Source organism: Perognathus longimembris, chromosome 6, assembly GCF_023159225.1.
Source record: "Perognathus longimembris pacificus isolate PPM17 chromosome 6, ASM2315922v1, whole genome shotgun sequence".
Classification (NCBI taxonomy): domain Eukaryota; kingdom Metazoa; phylum Chordata; class Mammalia; order Rodentia; family Heteromyidae; genus Perognathus; species Perognathus longimembris.
In genome coordinates, this window is record NC_063166.1 from 36,403,888 (window position 1) to 36,427,710 (window position 23,823).

General features: G+C 41.0%; 1 protein-coding gene across 1 annotated transcript in view; it reads left to right on the top strand.

The window, feature by feature from the left end:
- Window positions 1-23,823, top strand: part of Cage1 (cancer antigen 1) — a 64,328-nt gene that overhangs the window by 926 nt on the left and 39,579 nt on the right. Inside the window, exons 2-5 of the mRNA XM_048348550.1 lie at window positions 3,751-4,007; window positions 6,064-6,151; window positions 13,343-13,869; window positions 17,116-18,150. Coding sequence (XP_048204507.1) covers window positions 3,751-4,007; window positions 6,064-6,151; window positions 13,343-13,869; window positions 17,116-18,150 — 1,907 coding nt within the window. The remainder of the gene's footprint in view (window positions 1-3,750; window positions 4,008-6,063; window positions 6,152-13,342; window positions 13,870-17,115; window positions 18,151-23,823) is intronic.

The window sequence follows — 23,823 nt, forward strand, 5'->3', positions numbered from 1 at the left end:
CTGCCCACTAACTTCGAATTATGATCCTCAAATCTATCTCCTGCGTAGCTAGGATTATAGAAGAATGCCACTGGTGCCCTGCTGAATAAGTATGTTAAATCTGCTAAGGACTGAAGTGAAAGGTGGAGGATGGGGGCCGTGATAGTAATCTTAAAGCCCTGGGTTCAGTACAGAAAACTTTAACAGTGAAAGATGGAGAAAGCAAGCCTGAATTTAAGAAGTAGTAATAATAGTGTGAGGGCTGGCAATGTGGTTTAGTGGTAGAGTGCTTGCCCAGCATGCATGAAGCTCTGGGTTCAATTCCTTAGCACCACATAAACAGAAAAGGCCAGAAGTGGTGCTTTGTCTCAAGTGGTAAAGTGCTAGCCTTGAGCAAAAAGAAGCCAGGGACAGTGCCCAGGCCCTGAGTTCAAGGCCCAGGACTGGAATAATAATAGTATGAGTTCTGATGGCTCATGCCTGTACCCACTCGGCTGAGATCTTAGGATAATGGTTCACAGCCTGAAAGATCTATGCGACTCTATCTCCAATTAACCAGTGAAAGGCTGGGAGTGGAGGTATGGTGAAAGTGGTAGAGTGCCAGCCTTGAACTTTTGAAAAAAAAACAAGCGAGAGTGCCCAGGACTGACACCAAAAATTAAATAAGTAGTTCAGTGCCAGAGGATGGATGAAGAAGTTGTAAAATTGTAATTGGGAATTGTGGATTTATACATATAAACCAAGAAATGAAGCTTTTGCTGTTTTGCCTGTTTGTTGTTTTTTATTTGGAAAACAAAGCAAGACTTTTCCAGATCCCCAGTCATCACAACCCAGGGAACATTTGTATGACAGGGAACTAATAAGTATAAGGTTGGGCCTTTCACTATTCCTGCCTACCCTGCTTGGCTTACTTTTAAATGTACCAAGTGATAACACAGCTTGGAACAGCATAGAAATTATTGTAATTAATCAAAATTAATTAAGTCTTAATACAGAGGACATTTCATGGATTGGTATATGTTATAAACATAACAAAGAATGCAGAACTTTTTTTTCTTTTTTTGCCAGTCCTAGGGCTTGAACTCAGGGCCTGAGCACTATCCCTGGCTTCTTTTTGCTCAAGGCTAGCACTCTACCTCTTGAGCCACACAGCACCACTTCCAGCTTTTTCTGTTTATGTGGTACTGAGGAATCGAACCCAGGCCTTCATGTATGGTAGGCAAACACTGTACCACTAAGCCACATTCCCAGTCCCCAGAATGCAGAACTTTTAAAATCAATATTTAGTATGTACTCCACACTGACCTGTCTTCAGTAGGAAATATTAGAAAGGCTCTCCCCCCACCCACCCCACTTTTTCTTTCTCTCTCTGGTACTAGCGTTTGAACCTGGAGCCTGGAGCTTGCCACCCAAATACCATCATTTTCGCTACACCTCCAACCCTTTTTATTTTAGTGATTATTTTTCAGATAAAGTTGTTGTGTTGAAATCTTACCTACTTATGCTCCTAAGACTGTAAATGTGCTCCACTTGGCTCAGCTTGTTAAAATAGGATCTCTGCTACTATTTGCCAATGCTAGCCTCGAACTGAGATCTTCCTTATCTCCAAGTCCTAGATGTCTGAAATTACCAGCATGCACTACCATACACATCTTGAAAAGTTTTAAGTGTACTCTTTATACAACAGTATCTCTAAATAGAAACCCTGGGAACACTGTGAAGATTCAAACATTAAATGAATAGATGATGAATTGTTCGCTAGAGATTTAGAGTCTAAAAATGGTAAGAATTTTATCAACAATTGGGTGAGATAGAAAAGTTTTAGGAGAGACGCACATACCAGGGCAAGATGGCTCAAGTAGTAGAGAACATTCTCTATGTGCAGGAAATGAGCCTGATTTGGCTAGAAGAGGAGGGGGTTAGCTTGGCAGGTAATGCAGGTATAGGTATAGATAGATGAATGTGGTTGAAAGTAGGCTCATCAAAAGCAGCTTGTCAGTTGGCCTCTTACCTGGTTATAATTGGAGATGGAGTGAAAGCATGGGTCATGAAGAGACATTTTTCGAAGGAAAAATGGAAGGACAGGACTTAGTAACATGGTTTTAGATGTTGAATTAGAGGGATACCCAAGATGCCTCCAAAATTTCAACCCCTTTCCATTGTATGATGGCATACAATAGGGAGTTAGATGTCAACCTAGGCTACATAACAACAACTTGTCTCAAAAACAAAACAAGAGCAGAGCAACTTCTCCAGAAGAGTCTGGAAGGGTAAGAGTCGTGAGGCCTAGTATGTACAAAAGTCCTCACGCAGAAATGCAGTCTGGGAAAGCAGGGTGTGCAGAAGCAGTGGGGTTTGGGTATTTGAATGTCTTCATTTAAAAAGTAGTTATTCACATCTTTTGCTCTTGTTGGCTAGATTATTAGCTCTTATTGTTTATTTTTTGAGGCTATGATACTAGAAATTAATTCCTGCATAGGATGCTAAGATGAATATACCACAAAGATTTTTCTCCACTGCCCTCGCCCCCCCCAAAAAAAAACAAACAAAAAAACAGGGGAGTAGCCAGGTGCTCATGGTTCATACTTACAATCCTAGCCACTCAGGAGGCTGAGATCTGAGGATTATGGTTCAAAACCACCATAGGCAGACAAAAATCAGAGAAACTCTTTTTCTCCAATTAACTATTTAAAAGCCAGAACTAGAGTCATAGCTTAGGTAGCAGAGTATTAGCTGTGAGGGGAAAAGCCACAAGAGTGGGAGAGTGGGACACCCTGAGTTTAAGCCTCAGGACTTGCAAAAAAAGAAAAAAAGTGGAAGGAATAGCTAAGAAAGAGTAATGGGGTGAATTGTACCAACGTGCATTATACACATGCATGGCAACATCACAACAAAACACCTTTGTACAGCTAATTTGTACAAATGAAAAGAAAACAATAAAAATTCAAGTCCAGTTGTCTGAGAGAATAGATATGATGGGAAAAATGAGGAAAGAAAATTGATTTACAAGGTAGTATTTGACTTAATCATAAAGTATTCAAATAAACAAGGTATTGGGTAAATAGCAACAGTATTTTGTGCAAACTAATAGATTTGTAATAGTATTCGTAAATATTCTTTAAGTGACAGATATCCCTTTTTTTGGTAGGTCCCAAGCCTTTTAAAGAATTACTGGGGGCTGGGGATATGGCCTAGTGGCAAGAGAGCTTACCTCGTATACATGAGGCCCTGGGTTCAATTCCCCAGCACCACATATACAGAAAACGGCCAGAAGTGGCGCTGTGGCTCAAGTGGCAGAGTGCTAGCCTTGAGCAAAAAGAAGCCAGGGACAGTGATCAGGCCCTGAGTCCAAGGCCCAGGACTGGCCAAAAAAAAAATATATATATGGGGCTGGGGATATAGCCTAGTGGCAAGAGTGCCTGCCTCGGATACACGAGGCCCTAGGTTCGATTCCCCAGCACCACATATACAGAAAACGGCCAGAAGTGGCGCTGTGGCTCAAGTGGCAGAGTGCTAGCCTTGAGCAGGAAGAAGCCAGGGACAGTGCTCAGGCCCTGAGTCCAAGGCCCAGGACTGGCCAAAAAAAAAAAAAAAAAAGAATTACTGGATGGTAGCCACAAATATTAGTACTGTCCAAATCAGTACCTACCATCATACTAGGTTTAAAATTTAGAGCAATGAACATTGCTTCTTTCTAAAAGTGAAAGAGGATGAAGGGGAATTTTTTTATGTGCATATACTGATACCAAAATTACATTGGTTTGTTTTAAGAGACCTTCAATCATTCAGCAAATAGGAATAAGGACTCTCAGATATTTTGGACATCATCCCTGGCACCACAAAAAAAGAAAAGGATTTTGTCCTCCCCTGGGGATCCTACACATTCTGAAGTAGGCACTTCTGGTGAAAAATTAGAAAGCATGTCAGAATCGGATGCCATGAATGTCAGTGGTCATTCTCAAGATTTATCTCACTCAGATTCTCTCTTCTGTATGGAAGCTCGCCCTGTCACCTTGGACTTGCCTCAGGTGAGCTTTGTTACAAAGTTCTGGGAGGTTCAAGTGCTTTCATCACATCTCTTCACATCTCCCCTTTTACAAACATTTCTCCAAAAGAATGAGGAACAGTAAAAGGATCTCCAGTGAACACACAGGAGGAATTGAGGATTTGGTTTTCCTAGTCTTATTAGCATACAAAGAAAGGTAGTATTTTACAAATAGTGTTAAAAGTTTTCTAGCTTGCTCCTGAAATTCCAAGAATAGAGCCTGGGATCCTCCACATATTTCATAGCCTAGACACATGGAAACAACTCAGTCCATTGCAAAAGGACAGTCCAAAGGACTTGATTCCTGTTCTAAGGCATCCATCACTGTGTTAGTATGCAAATGATTTGACTGGCATGCACAAGGACCATGACATCATCCTCAATGGAAATGACAACCAGGCTGTATTTTCATAATCAGACTCTAATGTCTCAAGATCATGAGTGTCGTTCTAAATGTTTGATAGTTCCCAGCAAAAGTCTAAGGGAATAATAGAAATGTATTAAATTGTACCATATGTTAGTGCCTTTTTCACAGTACAGATGGACAAATATCAGAAATTTCGTATGGTCCAGCCTATAAACTGGCAAAGCTTTCTAAAATGGCTGTTTATGATAGGAAATTGACAGTTAAACTGTATTTTAAAATTCTACCTCTAGGAGCTGGATGCGAGTGGCTCACTCATGTAATCCTAGCTACTCAGGAGGCTAAGATCTAAGTTTTGTGGTTCAAAGCCATCCCAGTCAGAAAAATCCCCATGAGACTTTTTTCTCCAATTAACCACTCAAAAACTGAAAGTGGTGCTATGGCTCAAGTGGTTAAGAGTTCTGGCCTTGAGCACAAAGAGGCTCAGGAACAGCACCCAGGCCGATAGTTCGAGTCCTACAACTGACAAAATAAATAAATAAAATAAATCTATCTCTAGGAAATAGTCAAGTATGTTAAACAACTGTTCATAGTAATTACACATTGGAAACAACATACATTTTATGAATAGAGGAATAGTTAAAATTATTTTATAGATGGACAGTGGAAACATGCTACTAGTATGTTTGTTTACACAGGAGGCTGAGGATTGCAGTTTAAAACCAGCCTACGGCTGGGAATGTGGCTTAGTGGTAGAGTACCTGCCTAGCATGCATGATTCCTCAGCACCACAAACACAGAAAAAGCCAGAAGTGACGCTGTGGTTCAAGTGGTACAGTGCTAATCTTGTGCAAAAGAGAAGCTCAGGGACAGTGCCCTGACCCTGAGTTCAAGCCCCAGGATTGGCAAAAAAAAAAAAAATCAAAAACAAAACAAAAGAAAAACAAAACAGTCTAGGCAAGAAAGGAAATTTCTACAAGACTTTTACCTCCCATCTAACCACTGAAAAGCTGGAAGTGGCGCTGTGGCTCAAGTGGTAAAGCCCTGGCCTTGAGCAAAAACTCAGGACAGAATCTGGGCCTTGAGATCAAGCTCCAGGACATACACACTCTCTCTCTCTCTCTCTCTCTCTCTCTCTCTCTCTCTCTCTCTCTCTCTCTCTCTCCCTCCCTCCCCCCCCCCCCTTCTCTTCCTTCCCCTCCTGCTTACACACACAAAAAGAATCATAAGAGACTGGGAATGTGGCTTAGTGGTAGAGTGCTTGCCTAGCATGCACGAAGCCCTGGGTTTGATTCCTCAGCACAACATACACAGAAAAAGCTGGAAATGGCAGTATGGCTCAAGCGGTAGAGTGCTAGCCTTGAGCCCAGAGAGGCTTAGGGACAGTGCCCAGGCCCTGAGTTTAAGCCCCAGGACAGGCAAAAAAAAAAAGGAAAAAAGAATAATAAGTTAGCGGTATATATGACTTTCCTAGTCATAGATGTTAATAACAGGTAACTCAACACACGGGCGGGGGCAGGGGGGATATCAGAAGCACATTCTGCTTGTACAACAAAATATTCTAATAAAAATTGCCTAGTAAAATATGTGTTCCTTTAGAAGTACATGTTTGCTTGAAATATGAATATTACTATTTATTAATATTATTAATAATACAGAATTATTATTAATACAGAATGAAATAAAGAATATAAAAATGGAAAATGAGTCTACTCCCACATTTTCTGAAGATATATATAGCATACAAGACAACTTGCTGAGTAGTGAGTATCTTTCATTTGTTGTTTGTTGTTGCTGTTGTTGTCATCCATCATGGGGCTTGAACTGGCTCAAGATACCACTTTTAGCCATTGCACCACTTCCAATTTTCTTGCAGTTAATTGAAGGAAAGAGTCTCACGGACTTTCCTGCCTGTACTGGCTTAGAACTTCAATGCTCAAATCTCAAGCCTTGGAGTAGCTAAGATTATAGGCATGAGCTACTGGCACCCAGCTGTCAGAATCTCTTTATGGGCTGTATGCAAAACAGATGCATTTATTTGTGTGTCCTTGATAATTAACAGCAGCCATCAGGGGCTGGGAATATGGCCTAGTGGCAAGAGTGCTTGTCTTGTATACATGAAATCTTGGGTTCAATTCCCTAGCACCACATATATAGAAAATGGCCAGAAGTGGCACTGTGGGTCAAGTGGCAGAGTGCTAGCCTTGAGCAAAAAGAAGCCAGGGACAGTGCTCAGGCCCTGAGTCCAAGCCCAGGACTGGCAAAAAAAAAAAAAAAAAGAGCAGCTATCAGGCACATATACATTATACATTATACATATATTATATAATTATATATACTCATATTACATTTAATACAAAAATCCTATGGCATGGTTTTAAAAAAATTTTAATGATAATTTTTACCTGTATTTTACACATGAGGAGACTGAAGCTCAATAATTTGTCCAGTGTGGTATAGCTTTATCTGAGGGGGGAGCTGTGAGTCTAATCAGTTACAACACTCGGGTTATATACTATACAAATATCTTAAAAGATGGGTATTGATATAAGCAAAGTGTCTTTTTCTAGTCTTAACTTGATAAATGAAAACTATTTAGGAGTTCATCATACAATAATGAGACACATTGATCATGTTCATTAAATGTTGTATAGAAATATAGAAATCTTTACTTTTTAGTATTATTTTAAAATAATACTTGATGGGCTGGGAATAAGGCCTAGTGGCAAGCAAAAAGAAGCCAGGGAGAGTGCTCAGGCCCTGAGTCTAAGCCACAGGACTGGCAAAGAAAAATAAATAAATAAATAAAAAGACTTGACAAGCTTATTGACATCAGAGAATTCAGTATGTGTGACATAGGAAAACTAAGGTTTAAAAAGAAGGGCTGGGAGGGGCTGGGGATATAGCCTAGTGGCAAGAGTGCTTGCCTCACATACATAAAGTCCTGGGTTCAATTCCCCAGCACCACATATATGAAAAACAGCCAGAAGTGGCGCTGTGGCTCAAGTGTCAGAGTGCTAGCCTTGAGCAAAAAGAAGCCAGGGACAGTGCTTAGGCCCTGAGTCCAAGCCCCAGGACTGGCAAAGATAAATAAATAAATAAATAAAAAGACTAAAAAGACTTGACAAGCTTATTGACATCAGAGAATTCAGTATGTGTGACATAAGAAAACTAAGGTTGGGGCTGGGGATATAGCCTAGTGGCAAGAGTGCCTGCCTCAGATACATGAGGCCCTAGGTTCGATTCCCCAGCACCACATATACAGAAAACGGCCAGAAGCGGCGCTGTGGCTCAAGTGGCAGAGTGCTAGCCTTGAGCGGGAAGAAGCCAGGGACAGTGCTCAGGCCCTGAGTCCAAGCCCCAGGACTGGCAAAAAAAATGAAGGAAGAAAGAGAAAGAAATACAGAGGCTTTGAACCCAAGATCAGTGTGCTGATAAGGTCACTTTCTCCTGAAGTACATTATTAACTTGTAGATGGCCATCTTCTTGCTGTATCTCAAACCTGGACTTTTCTGCATTATTCATTCTGGATTTAGATATACTGTTCTGATTGTATTTGCAACTAATTAATTCTTTATGCCCTATCTTACAGTATAGTAGCAGTCTAAAATATTGGGGAATTAGAGCTTCAATCTGAATTTTTGAATTTATACAGTTCAGCCCATGATAGTATGGGCAGATTATAGAAAAGCAAGAACTTCATATATATGAAAAGAATGAACATAAAAAAGATGACAGGGGCTGGGAATGTGGCCTAAGTAGTAGAGTGCTTGCCTAGCAAACATGAAGCTCTGGTTCCATTCCTCAACACCACATACACAGAAAAAATGCTGTAGTGGTAGAGTTCTAGCCTTGAGCAAAAAGAAGCCAGGGACAGTACTCAAGCCTTGAGTCCAAGCCCCAGGACTGGAAATCAATCAATCAATCAATAAATAAATGAAATAAAAAGATGACAATAAGCTGGGCATTGGTGGCTCATGCCTGTAATCCTAGCTATTCAGGAGGATGAGATTTGAGGATTGTCGTTCAAGCCACCAGACCAGGCAAGTCCATGAGACTCTTACCACCAATAAACTACCAAAAAGCAGGAGGTTGGGGGCTGGGAATATGGCCTAGTGGCAAAAGCGCTTGTCTCGTATACATGAAGCCCTGGGTTCGATTCCCCAGCACCACATACACAGAAAATGGCCAGAAGTGGCGCTGTGGCTCAAGTGGCAGAGTGCTAGCCTTGAGCAAAAAGAAGCCAGGGACAGTGCTCAGGCCCTGAGTCCAAGGTCCAGGACTGGCAAAAAAAAAAAAAAAAAAAAAAGCAGGAGGTTGGTGCTCAAGTGGAAGAGCACCCAGTCCCTGAGTTCAGACCCAGGATGATAGAAGATGCCAAGTGAAATGAATACCACTGTTGTAATTATTCTCAACATGCCATGTGAACTTGTAAAAAAAAAAAAAAAAAAAAAAAGACCCAGGAGGGTACACGTACACACACACAAACACAAGAAAACAGAAGTCGAGTTTGGCTCAAGTGTTAGAGGGCCAGCCTTGGCCAGAATAACTAAAGGACAGTGTCCAGGCCCTGAGTTCAAGTCCCAGTACAGGCACACAAAAAAAGAAAGAGCAAGAAAAAAGAAGAGGGAGGGAGGGAGAGGGGAGAAAAGACAATAAAGTAGCATTTACTTTGTTTTACTTGAGTTTGAATCCTGGGCTTTGTGCATGCTAGGTGAGTACTGTCTCCCACTTGAGAGAGGTATACTCCACCCCTAAAATTTCACTTGATATGTATCAATTTGACATGTTTGGAAGATGTAAAGCATAAAAATTCTTATGCTGGTGTCAGGGTTGTAAATTTGCCGGGCTTAGCTCTATCCCTCCCCAACAGGTGGGGAAGGGTCCTGGGCTTACCTATCTATTCGGCAGGGGATCCATACCTGCTCTCTCATGCCCCCTCCGGCTGGTAGGGTATCGGACGTGGGAGTGGGGTCCTGGGTTTAGCCTTGGGTCGCGTGTGGGTGCGAGACTTCCATGCTCGCCAGCCCAAGGAAGACACGAGCACATGAGATCTCGGAGAAAACCTCTAGGGCTTCTGTTTATTCAAATGAGGAGCCCCCCAGATATACCCCCGAGGGCGGGCACAAGAGAGGGATTGCAGATTGGTCACAGAGGGCTGTCCATCAAGTGATGTCAGGGGACCTCCTTTGGGGGGCGGAGGCCCAGCCCCCCAAGGATTGGGTTTCTGGGGTGTCCTCTATTACACATGTGCTGCCCCAGGAGCAGGGCCTTCTCTTCCTGCCAAAGGCAGGAAGGGGAGGGGCAGGCCAAGGTCAGCTGTGGCCCCTTAAAGGCACAGCTGACCCCAACATGCTGGGGCTGGGAATGTGGCCTAGTGGCAAGAGTGCTTGCCTTGTATACATGAAGCCCTGGGTTTGATTCCTCAGCACCACATATATAGGAAAAGCCAGCAGTGGGGCTGTGGCTCAAGTGGCTCAGAGTGCTAGCCTTGAGCAAAACAAAGCCAGCGACAGTGCTCAGGCCCTCAGTCCGAGCTCCAGGACTGGAAAAAAAAATTCTTATGCTACTGGTACAATATAAATTTGCACAACCAATTTGGGGAGCGATTTTTACAATATCTAGTAAAGTTTAAGGTAAGTCTTTTCTATAATTTAAGAATTCCATTTCTAGATCACATACCTGGAGCCTTTAAGTCTAGTGTATAAGAATATTTGCTACAGTGCTATTTCTAATACTAAAATCAGGAGAAAATTAAATAGTCAACAAAAGAGCAGGAATGTGTAATCTATCAGTATGATGAACTAGATCTGCCTCTATATATGTAGCTGTGTCTCAAAAGCAAATTTTTAAGTGAAATAAAGACCATTTCATTTGTTTTATTTTTTTTGTAGTGATGGGAGTTGAACATAGGGCCTTACACATGCTGGGTGAGGCTGTTTTAGGTAGATAGGTATAATGATGCTATTTATGTAAAACTTTGAAAATATGATCTATGTTTTCCTAGGGTGCTACAAGGATATTTTGAAATTTGAGAACATCTCAAAGGCCAGGTATCTGACAAACTCCATAAACTAATAGCTCACTATTTCAATATTTTAAATTACAACCCTTTCTATTATGCTTCATTTGCAAAAGTAGGTTTTTGGAAGTTGCTGTGTGAAAATCAGTGTAGAATAAAGAAGTATAATGCTGTTGTTCAATCTGAGTCCAAGATTTGAGACAATATATATGGTACCTACAGTACACATCCAAATAGGTACTATGGTAGCTGTATAGCCCAAGCTACCCTTGAACTTATGTGGTTCTCCTGCCTCAACCTCACAAATCCTGAGATTTCAGGTGTATGCCACCAGTCCTGGCAGGACTCATATATTCTCAAAGAGCTAATGAGTTGCTAGGACAAATACTAAGTTGTTTTGACTTACCCAATTAAATAAAACTGTTAGGTTTTTGTGGGGGTTTTGGTCTAAGATTCTATGAAAAAAATTACTGAGACATTATTGTATCAAAAATGAGCAGTAGGGTGCTGGAAATGTGGCTTAGTGGCTGAGTGCTTGCCTATCGTGCACGAAGCCCTGGGTTTGATTACTCAGTGCCACATAAACAGAAAAAGCTGGAAGTGGTGCTGTGGCTCAAGAGGTCAAGTGCTAGTCTTGAGCAAAAGGAAGCTAGGGATAGTGCTCAGGCCCTAAGTCCAGGATTGGCAAAAGAAAAAAAAAAGAGCAGTAGATTGTGGTGAGACATAGACAAATGAGGATAGGAAGGGTGAGCAAATGCAGTTATATATTCAATGTATGTATGTGAAAATGAAAGAAAGAAAATGGAAAAGATGGGTAGGGTTGGGAGAGGGGAAAATGATGAAAGGGGTGACATTGATCAAGATGAATTGTACTCATAAACGGCCATTGAATTAAAACCACCTTGTACAACTACTTAATGAATTTTTTTAAGTTTAGAAACTTGATGTATATTATTTGGGGTACATAAATTGCTAGTAAAAGTTGAAAAATATAAATAGGAAGAATGAGTTCATGTGGACTTTAGTATAGTGGCTATGCTGAAGAGGCAGAAGGAATGAAAATTAGAAAAGAGACAGGGCTGGGAATATGGCCTAGTGGCAAGAGTGCTTGCCTGGTATGCATGAAGCCCTGGGTTCGATTCTCAGCACCACATATATTGAAAAGACCAGAAGTGGCGCTGTGGCTCAAGTGGCAGAGTGCTAGCCTTGAGCAAAAAGAAGCCAGGACAGTGCTCAAGCCCTGAGTCCAAGGCCCAGGATTGGCCATAAATAAATAAGTAAATAAATAAATAAATAAATGGTAGTTAAAAAAAAGAAAATTAGAAAAGAGGATTTTTATTAATTTTATAACATTTTATTTCATTTGGTCTTAATTTCTTCTGATGTTTTTAAGCATGTGTTAGATAATCTGGATTCTTTACCATATTGAGAAATATTGCCACATTGCCTTTAGAAATAATATTCTAGAATCTTAGCTGCACTGCTTAGCAAGTATGAGTCATTAGCCAGTGACTTAATATCTGCTTTATCTCAGTTTCCTTATTTGTAAAATAGGGATGTTAACATTTTCCTCAATGGATTTTTTTTTTGCCAGTTCTAGGCTTGAACTCAGGGCCTGAGCACTGTCCCTGAGCTTCTTTTGCTCAAGGCTAGCACTCTACCACTTGAGTCACAGCTCTACTTCTGGCTTATTCTGTATGTGGTATGGAGGAATTGAACCCAGGGCTTCATGCATGGTAGGCAAGCACTAAGCCACATCCCAGCCCCCTCAGTGAATTTTGAAACTAAGATTAAACAAGTTTGGAACTGAAGGTCAGGTGTAAGTGGTAGAATGCCAGCTGTAAGGGAAAAATCTGAGTAAGATCTCAGGCCCTGTTGGGCACCGGTGGCTCACACCTGTACCTAGCTACTCAGGAAGCTGAGATCTGGGGATCATGTTTCAAAGCCAGCATGGGCAGGAAAGTCTGTGAGACTCCAATAACCACCAGAAAAACTGGAAGTGGCTCTCTGGCTCAAGTGATAGAGCACTAGCCTTGAGCTGAAGAGCTCAGAGACAGTGCCCAGGCCCAGAGTTCAAACCCCATGACCAAAAGTTAAATAAAATAAGGCCCTGAGTATAAGCTCTAGTACCAGCACAAAAGGGGAAAAAAATAAACAGGCTTGTGTTTAGTATTATATCCTATAATTTTTATAATCTTTTGAGACATCTTATAATTAAAATATTTCAAAATTACTGTAAAAAAACTTTGAAGTTATCTTAGAATTTATTGTATTTGAGCAGGATAATACATAATGTGCTTTCCACTAACCCCCACTCTCAACAGTTTTTTGGGATTGAGCTTGTTAGGAAAGTGCTCTACCACTTGAACCCTGTACCCAGTCCTTTTGTTTGTTTGTTTTTGTTTTTGCTGCCAGTCCTGGGGCTTGAACTCAGGGCCTGAGCACTGTCCCTGGCTTCTTTTTGCTCAAGGCTAGCATTGTGCCACTTGAGCCACAGCACCACTTCCGGCTTTTTCTATATATGTGTGTGTGTTGCTGAGGAATCGAACCCAGGGCTTCATGTATATGAGGTGAGCACTTTACCACTAGGCCATATTCCCAGTCCCCCAGTCCTTTTATTTTGTTTTTGAGATAGGATCCAGCTAACTTTGCCTAGGCTGGCCTCTGCCTCCTAAATAGCTGGGATTGCAGGCATATGCTACCACATGCTTTTATGTGTCAATTGTTAAGGGATTTGTTTAGGGATTTCTTCCTTCCATGTAAAAAGAATTGCTTTGTTTCATTTGCTAGCACAAGTCATACTACATTCTTTATAATGAGTAAGACTGAAATAATATGTAATTCCTAGAAGACATCCACATTTTATTTCTTGAATATAAGTTACATAGATTTATAGTCAACCCGTCCTTATTTCCTCCTTTCTCCTTCTAAGGAGATGTCAACATTGGAAATTACCCACAGAATGTACAGATGGAGCCAATTAATTCCAGCATTTCTTCCTCAAGACAATTTGAACCCATTTGTAAGTTTCACTGGATAGAAGAATTTTATGATGACACAACAACATTTCAGAACATTATAGAAAGCCTTTCTTGTACAGAAAACTCAGAATTGCAAAACCATGGATATCATTATGCAAAAGAGACCGATATAAAGCAAGATTCACTTGAGGAAGAAAATCCAATGGAAACTTGCCTGTCTGCAAATAAAGACCAACCTGCTTATGAGTGTATCAACCAGTCTCCTGAAAATCCATCTGTAACCTACTATAATAAAGAGACACTACCGTTCATAGAACATTTACAGGCTGAATGTACTGTCAAGGAATCTGCTATCAACCCTAGTCAGCTTCAGTGCTTTCTAGATAAAGGAAATGTCCCCAGAAATGTTGAAAATGCATTTTGTAATGAGAATGGCTTTAAACTGCTCGATCTGAGAGTTAATTATAAAACAGAGGAGGTAAGATTATTGATAATGAGTAAAGCCTTAGAATAAATATTAAAGGGTAGAGTTATCTTGAAAACATGTATTTATCTAAGTGATAGTGGCTCACGCTTGTTATCCTATTCAGGAGGCTAAGATCTGAGGATTAAAGATCAAAGCCAGACTGAGCAGAAAAGTCCATGAGACTCTCATCTCCAATTAACCACCAAAAAAACTGAAGTGGAGCTGTGACTCAAATAGTAGAGTGCTAGCTTTGAGCAAAAAAGCTTAAGGACAGATCCTAGGCTCTGAGTTCAAGCCCCCAAAATGGCACAAAAAAAATCAACAAAAACATGTATTTAATTTGTATCTTCCTGATGAAAATGAATTTTGAGAGTTTACTCAATTCAGATTTTTTTTTTCTAATTCAAGTCCATATTTGGGCATGAGCTCTACCAATGGTTAGTTCTATGCAGAAGACCAGAACCCTTTAGTTATCTTTTTATGTGTCCTAGCATATACATGGTATGCTGAATATAATGTTTTTATATTTGTTAAACTAAACTCTTGGAAACTAAGAGTATATATAATGAGGGAAAGATGAGAAGAGGAAGATGTGAGAAAGATGTTGATTAAGCTATTTGATAAGCTTGAGATTTTACTACTTTGTGTGGACAAGTTAAAAAATCAAATTTTTTTTCTAATGAAGACATTCATTTGTGTTTTGATTTATTTTTTATTTTTAACTTTTTTGCCAGTCCTAGGACATGAACTCAGGAGCTAGGTACTGTCCCTGAGCCTCTTTGTGCTCAAGGCTAGTGCTCTACCACTTGAGCCACAGTGCCACTTTAGGCTTTGAGTAGTTTATTGGAGATAAGAGTCTCATGGATTTTCTGCCCAGGCAAGCTTCAAACCATCATCTTCAGATCTTAGCCTCCTGAGCACCTAGGATTACAGGTGTGAGCCACTGGAGCCCAGCTTGGTTTATTGATTCTGGGCATACATGTAGTATTCTAAAAGCACTGAAGATATCAACAATATAAATTCTATACTCTCTAAATCGAGAAAAAGCTCTAATAATTGGAATGGACAAGTACATATAATTCAAGTTTTTACCTTTTCAATATGAGAAAAGGTATAGCTGTTGTGTTTCATTTATAAATATGAGCAGAGATTTTTAGTTATTTCAAGTAAATGGCAGAAGGTGAAAGAGTTCATTTACCCAACCTTGATTTCTTATGAAAACATAAAAAACTGCTCAACTACAATTTCTTCAGATTGTACCTTCTTTTTTTGTCCCATTTAGTCATTTTTTTCAGCCAATCAATAGCAATAAATATTTTTGGCATCTCTTATGTGCCAGGCCCCTTGCTAAGTATTGGTTATGTACTGGTTAAAAAGAAAACATGGTTCTTGTCTTCATGAAAATAACAATAGAGGAGAGAGACAAATAATCCCACAGTATGCAGCAATGGTAAAAGCTATATAAAAGTTGGCTGATGATCTACTCTCATGATACAGATCTGGTCAGGGAGTCTGGGGGTGCTTTCCAAAAGAAGTGGTCATTAAGCTGAGTTTTAAAGTATATGTAATTCATTAGGTAACTGGGGGTGGGCAAGCATTTTGTGCATGAGGAACAGCATCTGCAAACCCTCTGTGTCTTTTGGAATCATGGTACAGAGTAGGACTTGAAGGAAGCCTAGTGTTTAAAAAAAAAAAAAAACAATTTCAGGGAAAAAGAAGACTACGGTTGATAAGGATGGAGAGGTGCTATAGGTCAGGCATCTTGGGGTCTAGGAGGCCACAACAAGATTGCTTTTATCGGGGCTGGGAATATGGCCTAGTGGCAAGAGTGCTTGCCTCCTACACATGAAGCTCTCGGTTCGATTCCCCAGCACCACATATATGGAAAACAGCCAGAAGGGGCGCTGTGGCTCAGGTGGCAGAGTGCTAGCCTTGAGTGGGAAGAAGCCACGGATGGTGCTCAGGCCCTGAGTCCAAAGCCTAGGACTGGCCAAAAAACAAAAGATTGCTTTTATCCCAGATCAATGAAAAATCATTAAAAACGCATTGCCTGACAATGGAGAACTACATAGCAATTAGGAATGGTGAAATATTGTTATTCACAGGGAAATGGTCAGAACTTGAACAAATAATGTTGAGCGAGACAAGCCTAGAACACAGCAAACAAAGGGGGCATGATCTCCCTGATATATGACTGTTAAGAAAGGGAGATGGACAGTAGAGACCAGGTCTGTGAAACCAAAAACTACTTGTCAAATAGTATTTCCCAAAGGATTGGGGGAGCAACCCAACAGTATGTAACTAAAACCAAACAACTACTCAACATATAAAGGTCAAAATTTGACCTCTCAGTGGAATACAATAGCTCAAAAGCTATGTATGTACGTGCATATAAGACTACTGTCGACATATTGTCTAATATCGACATTACATTTAAAGCCCTAGGTGAATTTTCTTGGGCCTGGCCATGTGGCTACTGTATATGTTCTTGATACATCATATATTGTATATATGTCTACCTGACCTAGAGAATGGAAAGAAAAACAGGGCATAAGATATCACAAGAAATGTACACACTGCCCTACTATGTAACTGTACCCTTTTTGCACAACACCTTGTCAAAAAAAAATTTGTGTTCAATTAATAAATAAATTTAAAAACTAGGCAAAAAAAAAAAACGCATTGCCTGGGTATCCAAATTAATCTACTACTACTCTTACTGATAGATCTTACTGGGTGCTTAATTTCAGTGTTCCATACCACAATTGAATATCCTTTTTTAACCCTCCCCCCAAGAAATCCTGTATTGTGGGCATAAAGTCAACCATGAGGCTTGTCTGTCTGTTATTGTAATGTTCATAGAGTTGTAGCATAGTGAAGTAATGGTTTCAGTGAATTAATTTTATAATTTTTGTAGTCTATAGGGTAATTGATATATTTATTTGTTGTCATTAATTTGAAATCAAAGCATCATAAAAGTTTGTATCTTAGAAAATAGAGAGCATCAAATGATATTCTCATCTTTTGTGGATAAATATGTTACATGTTTATCATATACATACTGGTTATATTTTGCTTGCTTGTTAGGAGCTATACATATTTTCAGCAACTAATACTTTGTTAAGTAGCTATTATTACTGGAAATAGGTAATATTATTTAGTTGCTGAGGAAACCAAACTAGGGTGAGCTCTATCCGACACCTGAGCTCCAGACCCTCTATACCCTTTCACATTTATTTTATTTACTATAATTTACAGACTGAAGTTTCTTCAAAAGAAATACAGAATTCCAGGGATGTCAGTCACCAGGAGGAAGTGACAGTGGCAGGTGTGGAAAACATAGGGATTGCCATCTCTTCGTCTCCAGTGGGCAACCCAAGGAATGGTTTGAAACACTGCCTGACACCTGCCTTGGGGCAAGACATTGAAACCTTATGGCCTCTGGAAGAGGACTTGGCTTTAAATGAAGTCTTAAAAAAATTAAAACATACTAACAGAAAGCAGCTTCTGCAGATCCAAGACCTCCAGTATCAAAATGAGCATTTAGGGAAGCAGGTTAAAGAATTACAGACAAAGATCACCAAACAGCAGACATTTGTTGATATCATAAGCAAACTAAAGGAGAATATCGAGGAATTAATTGAAGACAAATACAACGTAATGCTAGAGAAGAGTGATACTAACAAGAAATTGCAGAATTTGCAAGAGATTTTCAGTGACACCCAAAAACATCTTCAGGAGACCAAGAAAGAGAAAGAAACTTTACAACTGCAGCTTAAAAAGATCAAGGCCAATTATCTTCATTTACAGGAAAGCTTTCTTGCTGAAATGCAAGAGAAAAACTTCTCTGTAGATCAGTGTATAGAAATGGACAAAACCTTGTGCAAGAAAGAGGAGGAGATCAAAAGCCTGCAACAACTTAAAGGAGAATTGGAGATGGCCACCACTTCTGCTTTGGACTTGTTAGAAAGGGAAAAAGAGACCCGAGAACAAGAGCTTTTGACTTTACAAGAGGAATTCCAGAAACAGGAAAAAGAAAGCCTGAGAGAAAAACGGAAATTGAAATTAAAAGTTGAGAAGTTGATCATGCAAGTTAAAAATTTGCTATTCACATGTGAACATGAAAAGGCTAAGAATACAAAACTTCAGCAGCATATTGACGGGATGAAAAATGAAAATGCAGAACTTCAGCAACAGATTAGAAGGTGTGAGGAGCAAAATTGTGTCCCTAAATTTGAGATATCTAAGTTAATGGGACAATTAGAGGATGCCATGGAGCCAGATATTACCAAGGTATTGGTGCAGATTTATTTTTCTCTTTCTACTGGACCTTGAACTCAGCGCTCATTCACCTTTTCATACTTATGGTTGATGCTTTACCACTTGAGCTATACCTTTTGTTCTTCATGCAGATTAACCTCAAATTCCAAAAGTTTCTAGTAGTCTAGTGATAAACAATTGTACATGACATACTTAATACAGTATTTGTAGAAATAATTACTAACAAAAAGAGAAACTGATAGAAAATTTCTCCACTAGTTTGGATAAATTTCTTTTGGTTCGTTCTTGGCTTCTTGTGATTATTTTTGTTGAAGTGGCAACCTAGGAATTTTCTTGTTTTTTTCTATGCCAGTCCTGGGGCTTGAACTTGGGGCCTGAGCACTGTCCCTGGCTTATTTTTGAACAAGGCTAGCACTCTACTCTTGAGCCACAGTGCCACTTCTGGCCTTCTCTGTTTATGTGGTGGTGAGGAATCGAACCCAGGGCTTCATGCATGCTGCTAAGCCACCTTGACAGCCCCAACCTGAGAATTTTCAAAGTACATACTCCTAATCCTCTGAGACATCTCTCAGAAGATTCTTTCTCTTTCTCTCTGTCTCTCTCTCTTGCTTCCTTTCTCTCTCTCTCCCTCTCTCTCCTCTTTCTCTCCTCTCTTTCTCTTCTGTCTTTACTATCTCTCTCATCCTGGGTCTTCAACTCTGAGCCTGGGTACTGTCCCTGAGCTTTTGTGCTTCAAGTAGTGCTCTACCACTTGAGGCACAGCTCCACTTCTGGCTTTTTGTGGCTAATTGGAGAGAAGAGCCTCAGAGACTTCCTGTTTAGGCTGGGTTTGAACCATGATCCTCAGATCTCAGCCTAGTGAGTATCTAGGATTACATGCATTACCATAAGTACCTGGCTCATCAGAAGTTCCCATTCAGGAAGGGTTTTCTTTCTTTCTTTCTTTCTTTGTTTTTTGCCAGTCCTGTGGCTTGGACTTAGTGCCTCTGCACTCTACCTGGCTTCTTTTTGCTCAAGGCAAGCCACAGTGCCACTTCCTGCTTTTTTCTGTTTATGTGTTGCTGAGGAATCAAACCCAGGGCTTTGTGCATGCTAAGCAAGCACTCTATCGCTAAGCCATATTGCCAGCCCCTCAGGATTTTCTAAGTGTAATTAGCAATTTTATTTAGCAAAAAACTAAGTAATGCAATTGTACATTTGGTTTGCAAAGTAAAACAAACGTATGTTACAAAAAATTTATAAAATTACAAAGCATTTGAAACTGCATTATTTTCTCATACTAGTATGTTTAGAGAGGCAGCAGTTTTGTTGTTATTTATTTGTTTTTGTGTGTGTTGGTACTTGGGTTTGAATTAACGGCCATTCTCATTCAGATAGGCAGTACTCTACAACTCAAGTCATGCTTCCAGTCCTGCATTTTGCTGCTTAATTGGAAATGGAGTCCCGTGGACTCTTCTGCTTGGGCTGGCTTTGAACTATGATTCTCAGATCCTAGCTTCCTGTGTTTCTAGGATTAAAGGTGTGAGCCAGGTGCCTGGATCAGTTTTTTAAATTCTGTACTTCAAATGGATTTTTGCTTCACAGCCAAGAACCTGAAAGCACATGTAGAAAGGGATAATTTCCACAAGCCATAGCAGACCTATATATTTACTTTGGTTAGGTTTGCCTTAAAGTATATGAATCTTAACCAAAATATAGGAAAATATTATTAACTCTGACTCCTTAGAAAGGTAATTTGAGCTACAAGTTTTTTTTCTACATTTGTTATAATTTAAACCGCCTGATAAATTGTCTTGAATATGTCCTTAGTGGACTCACATGATCTGTAATTGGTGTGAATAGTTTACAAGTAAATAATTATAATTTTAATGATTCTTTGGAAAGAATGGAACAATATTTCATGTTTCAAAAATTCTAAGACCATTCAGGGATGGTGGTTCCTACCTATAATCTCAGCACTTTAAAGACTAAAGCAGGAGGATTTTTGCATTCAAGGCCATCTTGAGTTATGTAGTGAATCCTTACCTCATAAAAAGGAAATCTAATGTTTACTGAGGATTATCTCTTAAGGACCATCTAAACCAATGATTCTCTAATTTGGACTTGTTGGCAACATGACCTAAAGGACATGTTCACACATAAACTGGGCCCCAGAATTTCTGAGACAGGAGATCTGTGGTGGGGATTACAATCATACAATGTTGCAAGATCATAGGTCTTATTGATGTTACTGGTTCAGAGATCACACTTTGAGAACAGTTGGGCTCACCAAAGATGCTCTCCTAACCTACTTAGAATAACACTTGAATCAGTAACCTCTGAATGAACTAGAGAGGTTTAATATGTAGTTTTTTTCTTCAAGTTCCTTTTTTAGCCTTGACTAAAGACTTTCCTTAATGGCTCCATATCTATACTCTCCTTTTAGTTTTGCTTTCCATTTATTCTATGCTTGCTTCCTCAAAGGATAATTTTAGACCATCCGTGGGGACAAAAGTATGGTTTTTTTTTTGTTTTGTTTTGTTTTTTGTAAGTTCGTCATGGGGCTTCTCTGGGCCTGAGCTCTTCTGCTCAAGGCTAGCTCACTACCACTTAAGATACAGCTCCACTTCTGGTTTTCTGCTGGGTAACTGGAGATAAGAGTCTCACATTTTCCTACCCCAGATGGCTTTTGAACCATGATCCTCAGATCTCAGCCTCCTGAATATCTAGAATTACAGGCATGAGCCACTGGCATCTGGCTCCCTGAGACTCTTGTTTTCAATTAACCATCAAAAAGCTGGAAGTGGGGCTGTAGCTCAAGTGGTAGAATGCTACCCTGGAGCATAAAAGCTCAGGGGAAAAAAAGCCAGGCCCAGAGTTAAAATTCTAGGACTGAAAAGGAAAATACCAATCAAACAGTCACAAAATTGAAAACAGAACATAAACTATGGCAAAACTCAACAAAATGTAATACATCTTAAATATATAATATTGAATGATAAAGTTAAGTTCAAGAAATTACATAGGGGAGGAGAAAGATGGCGCCGACACAGTAGGGAAGCACCCCAACTCGCTCCAACTGAATAGCGAGCTGGGAACTCCAATACCCAACACCCCTTCAAGAACCCAGCAATATCAGCAGTCAAAAGCAGTGGAGATATGCAGGAAAACACAAAGGAGTAAAAAAGAAGAGCCAAAAACCTACACGGAGCCGGGGAATCTCCGGGACACCCTCCCCCCACCAGCCGACCCTGGCCCGAACAGGGCCAGGCTGGCAAAGGAGAACCCAGCGATCGGCAGACAGGCTGCCGGGAGCGCAGAATCCAGACAGCAGGAGACCCCACGGTCACTAGGGAGGGTGCAGACCAAGACATACGACGGCGGCTGGGGAACCCAGCGCGGCAGAAGGGGGGAACCAGGGACGCCACGACGCCACTTCGCCACCCCCTGAAGGACCAACAGCTGCACGGGACACACACACAATCCAGGATCAGTGAGTCCCCCATTACACCCTCCCCCAATGGGAGATCAGCTATAAGAGACCCAAGCCCTACAAAGGAGCTAGATCTCCCTCCCTCCCCCTCCCCACCCCGAGGGAACAAAGAACCCCCAAATCAGGCGGGAAGCTCCCATCAGGCGCTGGGAAGTCAGTTTATCAGGGGAAGGGCAGAGCAGCCCCAAGGCCACACAGGATCCTGAATGGGCCGAATTGGCCCTGTCCCCTTCTCAACAGGGGCTGGGGGACGGCCGGCAGTGCAAGCCCCACCCGAGGCGCCTGGACCTCACAGACTCTTACAACTAAAATCACAGGCTCTGGTGGGCAATACCAGCACAGCAGGGACACCTGGGCCTGATCACGCCCTCCCCCCTCACAGCGGACAGTTGATCCCACTGTGCCCCCCACAACGGACTCGCGGGAGGGAGCAAACACAACCCAACAACCTGGGGCTTGCTCTGGGAGGCGTACCCCGCTAAAGTGGACGGGGCCACAGCGCCAGCGCCTGTTGTAGTGGGCACGCAGCGCACAGGTGGGCGGGACCCCCGGTGACAGCGACCGCTCTGGTAGGCGTACCCCGCACAGGTGGGCGGGGCCACAGCGGCAGCACCTGCTCTGGTAGACATGCCTACACAGGAGGGAGGGCAGAGCTACAAACCAAACCTGAGAAGCCACCCACAGATCTCCAGATGCACAAATCACAAAGAAACATAACACAGTTCATCAAAGAGCAAGCCAACTCAACTCCAAAAAGCAGCACGACTGAAGAGGAGATGGAGAATAAAAAAGCAAATGAGGCCATGTTAAAAGGAATGATGGAAAGCGTCAGAAATAAAATCAGAAAACAATTCGAGGAGTTTAGAGCAGAAATCTTGAAGGACACCCAGGAAGCCAAGAAAGAAATGGAAGCAAAAATGGATACAATGCAAGCCTCCTTTAAAGAAATGGAAGCAAAAATGGATACAATGCAAGCCTCCTTTAAAGAAAATCTTAACATCCTGAGAATTGAAATGCATGAAAAAATAGATTTAAAATATAACTCTTTAAAGGAAGAAATTTCCACAATCAGAGCTGATCTGACAACCATAAATAGCTCTCTGACATCCATAAACTCCGCAATTGAAACCATAACACAAAGAGTTGACCATCTGGAATCCAGAATCTCTCACCTGGATGATGAAGCAACCGACAACAACCAGACAATGACCACACTCCAAGAAAAGGTGAAGCTTCAGGGCAGACTAATCCAGGAACTAATGGACAAAAACAAGAGATATAATCTGCGCATAACTAAAATAGAAGAAGGAGCCGAAACCCGAGCAGAGGGCTTAAACATGTTCTCAATAAAGTTATTGCAGAAAACTTCCCCAATCCCACAGGGGACCCCATCCAGGTAACCGAAGCCTATAGGACACCTGGCAGGCCAGACCCCAGAAAAGCCACCCAAGGCACATAATATTCAAGACGTCAGACCTCAAGATTAAAGAGCAAATTCTGAATTCAGCCAAAGCAAAGAAAGAAATTTTCTACAATGGGAAGAGGATTCGAATAACAGCTGACTAATCCACACAAACTTACAGAGCATGAAGTGAGTGGAAGAACACCATCCAAGTACTTCAGGCTAAAAATATGCAACCTCAGATCAAATATCCAGCGAAATTGGAGTTCACATTCGAAGGGAAAACCAGATCTTTCCACACCAAAGAGGAGCTAAAGGAGTATGTAAATAAAAAACCAGCCCAGAGCGAATTCTAAGAGGGGAGCCCCACCCAACAGAGATCGTACAAGACACACAGACAGAAACAGAAAGAAACTACAATAGCCAAAGTCCAACAGAAAGAACAGCTCACTAAAGAAAAGAAAAAGACAGCCCAACAAGAAAATGGAAGGAGAAAAAACACCCTTATCCTTGATCTCTTTAAATATAAATGGCTTACGCTCCCCGATTAAGAGGAGCAGACTGACAGAATGGATCCGCAAACAAAAAGTTGACATCTGCTGTCTACAAGAGACCCACCTTACAGCAAGAGATAAAAACAGGCTCCGAATGAAAGGATGGAGCAAGATCTACCAAGCAAACGCACCTACCAAAACGGCAGGTGTAGCCATCCTGATCTCAGACAAGCTGGACTTTACATTAAAATCAACTCAAAAAGACAAAGAAGGACACTACATATTAATACAAGGAAAAATCCAGAATCAAGACATCA